A 14,307-nucleotide genomic window follows, 5' to 3' on the forward strand; every position below is an offset into this window, starting at 1 on the left:
TGAATGTGTGTGTGTTTAAATGTGCGTGTGTATGTGTGTGTGTGAATGCACGTGTGTGTGTGTGTGTGTGTCAGCTATAATATAATGTTTGCCTGCTCACTGCCGATAGTTAAGTGACTGTGTAAGCAGGCTGTTGAGTTTCTGTGTGTGTGTGTGTGTGTGTGTCTGTGTGTGTGTGTGTGTGTGTGTGTGTGTGTGTGTGTGTGTAAATGGCGTATCAGCTTTGTGGTGTGTTAAGCCTCTGGTAGGGCTGTCTTTTATTCAGGGCAGATCGAGCTGAAGCAGCTCTCAGCTTCTCTGAAGGACTCATTGATCCGCTCTTCTCTCCCTCTTATGGTCTCTCACTCTCCCTCTCCCTCTCCCTCTCTCCCCCCATCCCTCTCTCTCTTTCTCCCTCTCTCTTTTTCTTTCACCATCTCATACTGTTTTCAGGCCATAGCCAGTGAACAGGAAACTAAGGACTCAAAGCTACCAGGTTCTAATCTAATGACGTTCTAGTTCATTAAGTCAGTTCTAATGAACTATCTAATGAAAGTATGCCCTAAGCTTGCCCTAATAGTGCTCATATTTTATACTGCTTTTTTTTACTTATAGAGCGCTTTACTGATGAAGCTAAGCTAAATTAAGAGACAGATTGATTTCTTACCTGTTACCTGCAGCGTGGCATCACGATGGGCCAGCTAGTAGAGGGGTGTGGCATTCCCCTAGAGGACTGGCTGCCACACCACAAGATGGCCGCTATTCAAAACACTACATTTCCCAGAATGCCTCAGGACCCCCCAGTTGTGGGTGCTTAAGACACCTAATGGTAACGGCACTTAAGAACGGTGGTTCCTATTGTACGACAGCACCTGGAGCACCTGATGCGCAGGGGAAACGCTTGGTGAAACTGAGAGACAGAGATCCCACAAACAGCAGGAACCGTGGGACAGAGATTCCCCGGCAAGAGAGTCTGAGAGCTCACGATCGGAAGGGGGAAGGATAGCCCCAAGACTGGAAGGAGCTGGACAGACCGACTGGGAATCGACACCGTCATACAGGAAATTAAACTGCACTGCCCCACCCTAAACCTGTTACAGCGGGTATGCTGCTCTTACTCATGTGACTCTTGACTTGCCATTTACCCATCATTCCCTGAGTTGAGCTCTTTTAAAACATTCTGCCTGCAGTTGATTATGTGTGTAAATGGTTTTATTGATAGGAGTGCTGTGGGGGGACATTATATGATTGAGGTCATTTGTGTTAACTGTATTTTCTGAGTGTCTCCTCACCCTTAAACATCTCCTCCAACCTACAATGTTCTCCTTTGCTGTGGTCTACAGTTTATCCAGCAGTGCACTAGTCCACTACTCTAATGAGGCAGCTAGCCCCCTACAGCGCCCTGCTCACCTGAATTGAGTTTCTGTCTGACAGGGGCGAGTTAGGGAGTCGTGGGACCCTGCCGTGGGCACTCTTACTGTTGCCATGTGTCTTCTCAACTCTGTGGGCTGCTTGTTAGAGAACTTTTAGATCAATCAGATCCCCCTTTCTCTATGGTGGACCCAACTGACCCAAACTCTTGCTACTGGTTAGTCTTGTGTGTGTCTGTGTTCTTGTGTGTGTGTGTTTGTGTGTTTACCTGAGGGAAATAGAGTCACCGCGGGCCAAGTTACCCTAGGGGATGTCGGCTCTGGTGGTTTAACAAAGCCCTCGCCACTGTTGTGCCCGCAACCATCAGGGCAAACACTTTGCAAAGGACAGCTACAGTTCCCGCGGCGACCCTGTCACACAGGCTGCCACCCGCCTCCCTGAGTCATTGTGTTTATTTTCGGTTGGTTGTAACCGTAACCGTGGACGCACCGGCTGGCTACTTTTACGCGCCCCATGATGTGTTTTTGAGGGGGACGACAGGAGATGGCGGCCGCGGAGAGAGGACTCATGGCGAGTACCCACGCTAAATGTGTTCTGACGGGTATAGTGTGCCAGTGTGCAGTGCCCTGTGCCCAGGCAGCTACTGCTGGGCAGGGAGGGCATGTGGGGGCGGAGTGCACTCAGCCTGGGAGGGGGCAATAATGTGTCTAGCTTTTAGGGTCAAGGGAAAAACTAAATGTGTGTGGGTGTATTTCTGTCTGCATTTGTGTGTGTGTGTCTGTGTTTGTCTGTCTTAACGTGCCCTAGTGTATGTATGCGTGTGTATGTGTATGTTTCTATTAGTGTGTGTGTGTGTGTGTGTGTGTGTGTGTGTGTGTGTGTGTGTGTGTGTGTGTGTGTGTGTGTGTGTGTGTGTGTGTGTGTGTGTGTGTGTGTGAGTGTTTTCGGAGAAATAAGCAGTGTCTTTGTGTACTCCCAAGAGCTCTGTCATTAGTTTTACATAACAGCAGAGAGGGAAGGACACGGTCTGCTCTGTCTGAGAGATGTGTGTGTGTGTGTGTGTGTGTTGGGAAGGGGGGAGTGTCAGGGCGTCTGAGGTCTGAGGGGAGAGGAGGAGTGTGTGTGTGTGTGTGTGTGTGTGTGTGTGTGTGTGTTGAGGGGAGTTTCAGGGCGTCTGAGGGGAGAGGAGGAATGTGTGTGTGTGGTGGGGGGAGGGGGGCGGGTGTTAGGCCGTCTGAGGGGAGAGAAGTCGGGTATGTGTATATGTGTGTGTCACTCGCGTGTGGCTCGTGTGTGCCTCTGATGAACCCCTCTTTAACACTGTTTCTAATGTAGATGATGCTCTTTTGGCAGCCTTGGCTGCTCCAGAGCTAATTGCTCATTTAAAGGGCGTCCTGCGGACCGCAGCTGCTGCCTGCTCTCCTCTAATGACGGATCTAGACACGCACCCCATTTAGCCTGCATTTAGCTCCTTTTAAATGGCACAAATAAATGCATGAAATGGGCCTTTTTTGGAGTATAACTGCTATGCTGCTATTATCACAGTGTGCTCAGCCTTAGCCTCAAGCAGTATTAACCATATTGTTGCCTTGATTGATTATAGATGGGATATACATAATCATATATGGGATACATAAAGGCTTAAACAACCCAAGCCAGACCAGTTTATGTTTGCATTGGGTCTGCAGTGCCTTACCTCCTCCCCTCTAGTTAGGGTTGATTAAGGAAAGGATGCAGGACAAAAGGCTATGTTCACACGCTGCTGATCAGTGATCAGTGGTTAAATGTCTGTGACTCTGGTGGTCATCTGATCAGGGATTAGTTGAATGTCTTTTGTTGTGGTGGTCCTCTAATCAGTCATTGGTTGAATGTTCGTTGCCGTTTGTGACATTGGCAGGCACTCAGGTGTGGAGTCTCACTCAGCAAATCTATTTATAACTACAGACACACACACGCACACACACACACACACATTGACACAAACAACCCACTCCCTCAACACACTCTGTCCTGTCTATATGATCGGTGTGTGTTTGATATATGATGTTCCTAAAGCAGACACAAAGATGAACTAACACAAGGAGAAGAGAGGCACCAGCTATGTGAACACTTTGACCAGCATGTTGAGCAGGTTTAGCTTGGCTACAGCCATGGGAGCTTTGCCATCTTCTCCCACCGATTCAGTTCTTGGCCGCCATGGAAACGAAGTGCAGATCTGAATGGAGGTAATGGATTGGAGAAAGGTGTCCTACTTCAGTTTGGGGCGGTCGTGCAGATACCCACTGAGGTCAGTGCCATGGCTTAACTCCCCTAGAGGAAGGTATTGGAAGCCATCAGCCTGGGTATGGCCTGGCTAGTTGCCATGGTGACTAAAGAGCAGTTAATGTTGCCATAGTGACAGCGATGGATGCTGTGGAAAAGGCTGTTTTTCTAATAAAGCTAGTAGATTTGCTTGTGGGAACCATAGGGTGTATAACACTTACATCCTCAGTCTTCACAGTCACTAAGTAGTCACAATATAAACCGTTTTATAGGTTTTATTTCAGCAGACAGCTCATTAAAAGTGACCCCCTCCTTCATCACACTCACTCTGGGCTTCTGTAGGCTGTCTGGGAACGTGTAAAGTGTGTTTGAAACCTGTGGTGTCTCTGAGACAACATGTCCAATGTGAATTACCAGGAAGAGTGTTGAGTGCAGCAGCCTCCCCGTGTCAGCGTCTTCATTTCACTTCCACTGTTATGCTAGCGAGGCTCCCTCCAGCACGCTCCCAGCTCAAGAATCAAACCACTGCCAAATCTGTGGGCGTCACCGGAGAAGATAAAAAAGAGACATAATCAAATCAAGTCTGCTTTCAAAGACACGGCACCATCATTCACACTCCAAGGCTTCCATTTACCAGCCAAACACCAAGCACAACTGGCTTTGTCTCTTCCCAGCGTGTCTCTTAAGATTGCCGTACCTTTTGAAACTTCAAAGTGCCCTTGTGCTCAGAAGTATTAGTAAATAACTTGGGACCAAAGCGTTTGGGCTGAATAGCCTTTATCAGTGTACTACATCCAGCATATTAAAAAAAAGCAGTTATCGATAGTTTTAGATCATATGATCATACGCTTGTTCTCAAAAATCAGGTCGTGACACAAGAAGGCCACATACAAGAAACAACAGTCATACTTATTTGGTATTTGTGGTTGCCAGTTACTTGGTATTTGTGGTTGCCTGTTATTTGGTATTTGTGGTTGCCTGTTAGTTGGTATTTGTGGTTGCCAGTTATTTGGTATTTGTGGTTGCCTGGATTGAAAGAATAATTTCCTCTTCATCAGAAAAGCGCCCCAAATTCCTCCGTAATGAATTATAACTGTCTGGAAGCTGTCAAGACTGCGCTGCACCCCTCCGACCCCAAAGGGTGACTCGACACAGGTGAATTCATTCTGCCTCCGTATGATGAGTTCTCTCTGCAGACCTCAAACCGCAGTGTGTGTGAATGGAACATTTCCCCAGGGTCATTTATTTTCCTGTCACAGCTGTGCCAAATGCAGAATTCCTGTGTTTTCCTGTCTTCTCAGGCAACCATTGCTGAATACATCAGATGGGTTTTTCCTTGAATGAGTCTCTGGTATATTTATTTCTCTGTAGAGATTACAGATAAAGGTTTCTTCCTGATTCACAGGGAGTTTTTCATTGCCCCTGTCGCCATTGTGCTTGCTCTAAGGGGGTTCAGGCCCTGGACTCTGTAATGCACCTTGAGACAGTTTTATTGTTTTGGCACTATATAAATCAAACTGAATTGAATTGAATATAGGCAGCCACGTGGTAGATACAAATAACTTAACAGTTTTGTAAACCCTGTGGACCCCTCAGTATATTACTGCATCAGTTAGTGTTCATCCTGTCTTAATGCCTTTATTGCATCTGATGGAGCATCAGCACTCATTTATTATTAACAGCTCATTCAGGTCTTGCATGTATGGTGGTGCATATATATCACTGATCACTGGGAGGTAGATTAGGCTGATGGCAGCAGACCAGACTGCCTAGAGGCCACACACACACACACACACACCTCCACTGAATAGTAATGAGGAAGTGATGCGATGCAAGAGCTGCTCTTCCAGGTGGAAGCTGATTGGTATCGTAAAGATACCTATTACCGCCCCAGCTATTAAAAAAGTGACAAACAGTTAAAAACATTTATAGATCGAAAAATATTTAATCAATCAATCTTACATATTTCAGTAACGGTGGGTGTCTAGATTAGGACTGGTAACTTGTTTGGATTTCAACTGAAACGTGTTTTCAGTTTTTTTCCGTTGTGTAGACCGACACGCAAATTTAGCTGATACAGGAGGTGGAACCCATAATCACCCTTTCTGTATATATGTCTATGGGAAGCTCTATGACCCTCACAAATTCTCGTCGCGAAATCGAATTCGTTCAGTTGGTTCCATGAGGGTTTGTACACACAGAAATAAATCGCTGTCTAGTACACTAAATAACGCTGTACAACTGCAATTTTTTGCACACATACAAGTTAAATACCCCTTTTGGGTAGGAGCGCATGGTGTTTAAAATCCGTTATCCTGGTTGATACAGAAATCAATATTAAGTAACGTTTACCCGCGTGAGGGCGATTATAGGTCTTGGGCGGTAATACGGGTCGTTGCGATAGGTGAGTCACCGTGTGCTGTAGCTATAGTGGCCTTGCCCTGATTGATTTGACCATATAAGTGGACAGCAAGGGAAAGGGAAGCGGCTAAGGCTGATTACACCTACTTTGTTGTAATTACTGTATTTGTGTGTGTGTGTCTGTGATGTCGAGAGAAGAGAGAAAGACTTTGTTATATTTAAATCGCTATAGGCAAAGGGAAGTATCATTATACAAGTATAATAATTAATTGTGTGTTAGCGTGTGTATGAGAGAGAGAGAGAGAGCACCAGACCCCACACTCACATCTCACATGCCCTGGTTTCTCATGGAACAGTCCAACCACATGTACTTCCCTTCAGCCCATTTTGACTGACTGAGCCAGCCTCACATAGCCACCAGCTCTCCACCAGTCTCTTCTCCTCCCTGAGCCAGCCTCACATAACCACCAGATCTCCACCAGTCTCCTCTCCTATCACTGGAGGTGTACAATAGCTACACCTGTTCACTCATTTATGCTAAGCTAACACTTTGATTCCACTCAGTGGTTAATGTTCAGCTCAATTGCTTGATGCAGTTTCCATTAGAATGATAAAGCCTGAACTCATTCACCCCGGTGATTCGCCCCATTCTAATGGGAGGCTATTTTTAAGATGCCCCCCTGCTGTGCAAGTGTTTTACTGCTTGCCTGGAGATGGAAGACGGTGCTCAGGGAGAGGCAGAGGTTGTTTTTATTTCCCCGCTTTTTAGATCGAGACACATTTAATAGAATTTGAATTAGTAGAATAGATGTCTGCACACCGTGCCCTGAAGCTTAGTTTAAATGTGTTTTTCTATTGTAATGTCCTTGTTGATAGGTCTAAACATGCCAAAGAATGCCAAAAGCTGAGGCTTGACTGAAGACTGAGCAGATATCTGTGTGTGCTCTGTGATCCCTTGCTTTTGGTGTCGGACATCTCAGCTGTGGTTTCATGAACTCAGTAGATGTGCTGTAGATCCTGATAGTTAGCTGAATTACCTACAAACCTGTCTTTGTCTATGATGATGTAGTGCATCCTTAATGATGGTTCAGAATCCTTGTGTTTAAAGCTAAATAGAGTCAAAGATGTGGAATATACGAATGCGACAGAAAGCTTTTATCCAGCCCTTAATTATCCAAGGCTCAAGTCTTGTTTACTCATCAACTTTCACATTTATGTTCCTCTTCCACCTCCCCTCTCGAGCTTCCAGTTCCCCCACGAGTGGAAGGAGCCATTTTTGCAGCAGTCTTCTTCGTGGCACCAATTTAGTTGCCATAGCGACAGCAGGCTGTTGCTTTGGAGATGTGCAGAAGAGGAGCTCACTGGGAAACAATAGGAGCTTGGGGGGTTGCAGGGGGAATTTGCAGGGGGGGTGTGGGGGTTGACTGAGCTAAAAATAGAAACACAAAAGACGCTCGCACTCTCTCTCGTCTCTCTCTCTCCTTGATTTATCATTTCTTGTTCTGGCGCTCAGTGAAAGAGCGATTCGTCTCGCCACCTGTGTTCTTGCCTCCTCACCGATCGATGCTGCCGCCTTTGTTGTCAAGAGCCTCCACCTATGAAGAATGAGTCCCCTTCTATAAAGCTGTTTAAAATCCCCATTGCTCTTAGTAACAAATCTCGTATTAACGGGGAGGGTCCCTTTAAATAATTTACAATTTCATTGGTGATTAATCTGGCATCTACAGAGTGACGCTCTATAGTTTAGAAAAAAAACAGAACGTTCCATCTCTCTGAATTAATGAGCAGTTGTTTACAGATCAAAATAGACCTGACACAAACAGCCATGTTGAAACTGGGTTTATATTTGATTCAAGAGCTTGACGACAGTGAGGAGGATGAACACTGTTTAAACGATTTTGTTGAATGAGTAATCATTGCCTGTTATTTGCCGATAAGTCCGTAGCAGTCGGACTATCCCAAAACCTTCTGTCAAACCTCCTGCCAGTTTTCCAGTTAATCTGACATCACGTTCTGCCACTGTGCCTCTTCAGCTGGAGTGCCCAGAGTGCGCTCTGAGAGTGTGACACTCCGAAAAACCAAACGACAGTTCCAATGGCATTCCGAATTTCTGAATGGTTGCAGAGTGCTGAAGTATGCTCTTTGAGTAGCTCTCTGAGTGGCGGTTAACGCACCCTAGATGTGGTATGCAGAACAGATGCAGCCCACACTCAGGACCACACGGCCCATCTCTGCTCCAGACTCAGGCCCATCTCTGCTCCAGACTCAGGCCCATCTCTGCTCCAGACTGAGGGCCATCTCTGCTCCAGACTCAGGCCCATCTCTGCTCCAGACTGAGGGCCATCTCTGGTCCAGACTGGGCTGCTCTCGGGGAGGCGCCTGTCCTGAATGAGTGAAGTGGAGTGCAGTGGCAGACGAGAGGCGCTCTGATGGTGCGGTTACGTAACCGCCTACTTTTAGGGGTGTCTGGGGCGTTTGGGGATGAGGTCATGGACAGGGACGGGGACGGGCGCCCGTGTCCCCATTTCAGAGCCCTGGGGTGGCAGAGCTTTGGGGATGCGCCACTGATGTGACGGTGCGACTCTGCCCACTGTGTTGCGCGACGCCGGAATGTTGGCAGCGCTGCATTATGAGAGGAAGACTGTGCAGGACTGCAGCGGGTAGTATGGATTTCCTGGAAATAGCACTAATAGGAATATTAGGTACTCTGCAGTAATATTGCACCACTTGTTATGCAGAAATTAGTTTTAATGGTCGGCTGGCTTTCACATTGGGGATAAGCGGTGTTTATTGTCAGTTGTAATCATACTGAAATAAAGTTTTACACGATGACTTCATTGTTCTGTGTGATAATCACTCATTAAAACTAGGCTTTGGGTCACTGAGTGTGTTCGGAAGTGCGTTTCCTTTTAATATGAAGCAACTCCCGTGTGTGTCTGTGCTGTGTTGTGTGAGTCCACTGCGCCTTGGACACAGAGCCTTTTGTGTTGTCCAAATGAGCTTCGCTGCCCTTATTGTGCTCCATACTGCAAGCAGCGAGGGCGCCTAAATCAGGGCTTACGTAAGCCTTACTCATTACCACAACACTGTATGGCTGATGACATCCGCATTTCTTAGGCATGACCTAGACAACAATCACTGGGGCAGGCTTGTTTCCGTGGCGGCATCCATGGCAGCTTCATTATGTAACCCGGGTGACAGTCGTGATGGTGACAAACAGGCGAGACAGCGCCGGTGTAGCCTGTCCGGTGCTGATGAGAGAATCGGGACAGGATGCTGACGGTGCGTCTGCTGGTTTCTCAGAGACTGCAGAACCAGAGATTCTATACTCTGATTTGCTGGTTGGTGCTCGAGTAAAAGAGCCACAGCTCATCAGCGGCTGAGAGATGTTGTATTAGAACACGGTGGCCTCATTCCTATAACGACAGGCCGACGAGTGAGTCTTGTGCCTGGTGGTATGAGTGCCAGAGGTAACATTCTCTTTCTCTCACAGTGGCGCCTGTTCTGAGATGGTGAAGCCCAAACAAAACCAGCAGAACCACGTCGTAACCAATCCTGAGTAACTCTGGAGAACGTCCTCTCAGAGAGGAACCAGCTGGGAATGAGGTCTGTGCCGAACTAGGCTCTAAAAAACGGGTCTTTGCGACACGCCTGCCGGACTAGGCTCTGAATCTCTAAACCACATGCCTGCAGAACTAGGCTCTGAATCTCTAAACCACATGCCTGCAGGACTAGGCTCTGAATCTCTAAACCACATGCCTGCAGGACTAGGCTCTGAATCTCTAAACCACATGCCTGCAGAACTAGGCTCTGAATCTCTAAACCACATGCCTGCAGGACTAGGCTCTGAAATGTCTTGGATGGATTAACCGCTCAGCGGCTTCACTGATGGAGTAGTGATGTGAACACTAATTGCTGGGGTTGATGGGAGGCTTTAGTCCGGCTTGTCATGCTCTGTCTCCATGGCTGAAGAGGCTGATTGATGTCAGCCCTTAGGGAAATGGGCCTTATGTCCTGAGCCTGACGTTTGTGCTCTCCCTCACTTTTCAGCTCATTCACTTCTGCTGGCGTGTTTAGATAGAACCGCATGTCTCTGACTGGCTCATGGACGTTTCCCTGTTAATCTCCTCATTTCATCATTTCAATGGGAGGCTAAATGATATTTGGCAAGTGACAGATCTTTCTCCACCAGACATGGAAGTCATGTGAACTGAATTTGTAATGGTAAATAAACAGCAAGCAAATGGCATTTCATATTTTGCAGTAACATACTAGTTAAGTATAGAAGTTGTTGAATCAGAGTAAGGCATCTTCTTGGCATGGTTTTGCCGGATGTTTACAAATCTGATCCCATAAGATCTTTTTTTTCATAGTAAATCTGTTTGCCTAGTTAAAATGATGGAAGGCAATTAGATGTTTAATGAAAACATTGATATAATTTATCTTGGATATCGCCCAACCTAACATTAAGCAAACATAACGACCTCCTCAATCTTTAACAGTCCTCATTTAACATGCATTTCAGTTATGCTCCTAAAGAAGGTCATGTTGATTCAGCCTTGGTGATTAGCCATGGTTATTAACACATCATTATTATGTGAGGGGTGCATTAACACAAGCTGTGTCCGGAGTGAGCAGAGACAGTTAGGCTCTCTTTAGCATCATCCTATAGGCTGCTCCGCTCTCTATAGCATCATCCTATAGGCTGCTCCGCTCTCTATAGCATCATCCTATAGGCTACTCCGCTCTCTATAGCATCATCCTATAGGGTGCTCTGCTCTCTCCACCATCATCCTAGAGGGGTGCTGCGCTGTGCAGCTGTTCTGCTTTGTGATGAGATCAGGGGTGTCGGACTCTGCTGCTGCTTTAGGGGGTCAGGGGCATCACTCTACATCTGTCCTCATCTCACACCTTTCACTCACTCTTTGGTTAGTGTTGATGTCGTCGCTCTTAGTTAGTGTTGATATCGTCACTCTTTGGTGGTTAGTATTGATATCGTCGCTGTTATTGTTGCTGTTATTGTTGGTTGTTGTTGTTATTGTACAGTTTGGCTCTGTGATTGCATCCTGTTTTCAGAACATAAATACACTCACATGTGTACATACATTACACAAACTTGTGTATACACACACTTGCGTATACACAGTCTTTGTCCCGCACACACAAACAGCACATACACAAACAGCCACAAGCAACCACACACATTCTCTCACTGGAACACTCTGCATCTCATTCACACACACTCTCCTCTTTCTGTCAAAAAGACACACACCCCCTCTCTTTCTCTGAAGCACACACACACACAGACACACACACACACACACACAGACACACACACACACACACACAAACACACACACACACACACACACACACACACACACACACACACACACCCACACAAACACACAAACAGCTTGCCTCTGAAGCCCAGGGTGAGCTCAGTCTGCACAACAAAAGCATGAACACAATTAACAAAGCAGCCCAGCTTCACAGCCTGGCACCGTGCGACCACAACCTGATGCCAGAGAACAACTCTGTAGCCTGGTAGAGGGAGAGGGAGAGAGAGAGAGGGAGGAAGAGAAAGAGGGAGATAGAGAGAGGAGGGGAGAGAGAGAGAGAAATGGGGGGCAGGGAGAAATGCGGAGAGAGGGGGATGGGAAAGAGAGAGAGGGAGAAAGGGGCAGCGGGGAAAGAGAAAAACACAGAGCGGGAGAGAGGGGGTGTGTGGGTCCCACAGCCATTCGTGTAGGAGGAAGAAAATGAAGCCGACGTCTGAGTCGATGGAGTGAAACAGAAACAGAAGAGTGGGCAGGCAGACACCTAAAATAAGCCACCCAGCCTCTACTGATCTCCACTGAGAGGCCATGTGGAAGAGCGGCACACTCGACTTTTAAGATGCACACTGTTCTATTACTCACTCAGTGTCAATGAACATCAACACTCACTATACAGAGAAAAATATAGAGGAAGAAAGAAGGGGAAATGCGGGGGAACATATCTGGATGTGAACATGGCTGCCTGAAGTGCTCTTTGCATTAAGCTGTCAACATCATCTTCATCAACGTCACCATCATCACTGCTCCCTAGGGTAAACATATATAGGCTGCCACCCTGTGAGCATGCCTGCCTGTCTGCCATGCTCCCAATACCACCAGCACCATAACGCCAGGAGCTAGGAACCTCAGGAGGAGGATGTGTAGAAGAGAGAGAGCGAGAGAGCGAGCGAGCAGAGAGGGAGAGAGAGAAAGAGGGAGGTCTTTCAGAGGGAGGTCTGTGACTCAGCAACAGCAAATGAGCATCCACACAGAGAGTCATGTGACTGGAGGCATGGAAAAGGCTGAGAGAGAGAGAGAGAGAGAGAGAGAGAGAGAGAGAGAGCAACAGAGCGTGGATGTGGTAGTGAGAGAGAGAATGAGAGTGAGCGTGAGAGAGAGAGAGAGAGAGCACAGCGCTTCCAGCTCTCGGTCTCATAGCATCTTGGCGATGCGTAGCGCGTAGCGGCTCAGACGGCAAGAGGAGGCGACACCACACACACACACGCGCACATCTGCTCTCACACAATCAATCCTGAACGAGACAAATCACACACTCACACACGCACGCGTGTCTTAACAAAGGAGACCAGATTAAGGCCAACAACAGGGACGGGAGAAGAGGAGTGTGTTTGGGGCAGGAAAGAGGTGCAGAGCATCCCTAAGCCAGAGGGTCATAGAGGAGGGCAGGCATGTCTTCCCTCTCCAACCAGCCTCCAGCGTCTCCCTTCTCGGAGTACAGCGAGCTCTGTAAGGTTCCCCCGATGGCAGCACCCCCGGCTCCACAGCCCTGGGACTGGCAGCACCAGGACATGGGGGCCCCCAAGAGCCTGTCCGGGGTCCCCCACACCAGTGGTCTGACGGACGAGGACAAGCTGTGCTTCTTTGACTCGCCAGCAGGGGGCGGTATGGAGGCCGAGCTGAAGGTTCCAGGGCGAGGTACAATCCCCGGGAGTGGGTCGTTCCTGGGCAGCGCCGGGGAGAGTCCGGACAGCCCGCTGTCATCCTCGCCCTCATCCGCCTCGCCAGGGAACTTCTTAGGATCCCTTGCTGGTGTGGGGAATAACGGGGTGGTCCTGCCCGTGGCGACCGGCTCGCCTATCCATCATCACCACGACGACTTTGTGTCTTCGCCCAGTCCTCTGAGCCCGGGGAATCCCGCAGAATGGAACCCGACCTTCTCAAGACCGCTCACGGACCACAGCCCCAGAATCGGTGGGCAGCAGGCTCCCCCGAACTACTGTGTCATCGGCGTCGTCAACGACAACTACATGGAGGGGGGGGATGCGGCAGCGATGGGGGGTCGCCAGGGTGCAGAGGGGGTCTCTGAGGATGAGGAAGAGGAGGAGGAGGTGGATGAAGACCTGCAGCCATGCTACATGGGCCGTGCTGAGCAGCAGCGTAAGGCCATGCGCAGAGCCATGTCTGAGTGCTCTCACCTCGCCGTGCCCGCCAGCCTCCAGCTGCCCGACAAGTACCCCGGCGGTGGGGCGGATCTGGACGAGTTGCCCTCTCCAGCAGCGGTGGGGTCACGCCGCGCCAACCCTGGCTCCATGAGGCGCTCGCTCACCGTGGCCGACGACCAGCCGCCCACCCCTCCCCCGACGCTCTCAGCAGCCGGCACGGCCCGGAGCGACCTGCGGCAGGAGCGGGACGCCAAGCTGCACCTGCCCCCCTTCCCCCCCTTCAGGGACCTAGGAGGGGGGCCCCTCTCGCCCATGGAGGGCCTCCGCGAGGGAGAGTTTTTGGATAAGGACGAGGGCGTGCTGCTCCCCGTGCCCACAACCCCCAAAGCCTTCAACGGGACGGGCGGCTGCCTGGGGGGTGATGCCAACCCCTTCGCCATGGCAACAGAGGGTAGGTGATGCCATCTGCAGTGATGGCGGCGGCCTTTGCCCATCTGCTTTAACAGAGCCGACTGTCAGACAGGACAGTCCTGCGTGCCAGTGCGCCAGGCTGCAGATGGCACAGCTAGTGTGTAGGGGGGCGAGGAGGTGGCGACATGCAAAGGTCCTCATTTATCTGCCTGAATCATAGGGTTGCCAACTGCCTCCGCTTGAAGGAGCTGGCGGTAGAAGGAGCCGGTGTGATGCCAGCAAGCCCAGAGAGGCAGCACTGAGGGAGCAGGAGGGGGACCACGCTAGCAGCTAATTATGGAGGGAGGATAATGGGGGTGGTCCAGAGCCAGCACTGTGTGGGAAGGCAAGGAGAGAGGATGTGTGCCAGGGTCAGAGGAAGAGCCAGAGAGCAGAGGTGTGTGGTAAACAAGAGTAGTGAGAGACCGCATGGGCACATTGAG

At 49.1% G+C, this 14,307-nt stretch overlaps 1 protein-coding gene across 8 annotated transcripts in view; it reads left to right on the forward strand.

The window, feature by feature from the left end:
• Positions 1–14,307, forward strand: part of LOC105890071 (microtubule-associated protein 4) — a 99,773-nt gene that overhangs the window by 50,555 nt on the left and 34,911 nt on the right. Inside the window, exon 1 of one of the 8 annotated variants that reach the window (XM_031583498.2) lies at positions 12,343–13,865. The exons of the other annotated variants lie outside the window; for them this stretch is intronic. Coding sequence (XP_031439358.1) covers positions 12,701–13,865 — 1,165 coding nt within the window. The 5' untranslated portion in view covers positions 12,343–12,700. Of the gene's footprint in view, positions 1–12,342; positions 13,866–14,307 lie in introns of those variants that run through there. 8 annotated transcript variants of the gene reach the window in all.

The sequence above is a fragment of the Clupea harengus genome, chromosome 17 (genome assembly GCF_900700415.2).
Source record: "Clupea harengus chromosome 17, Ch_v2.0.2, whole genome shotgun sequence".
NCBI classification, from domain to species: Eukaryota; Metazoa; Chordata; class Actinopteri; order Clupeiformes; family Clupeidae; genus Clupea; species Clupea harengus.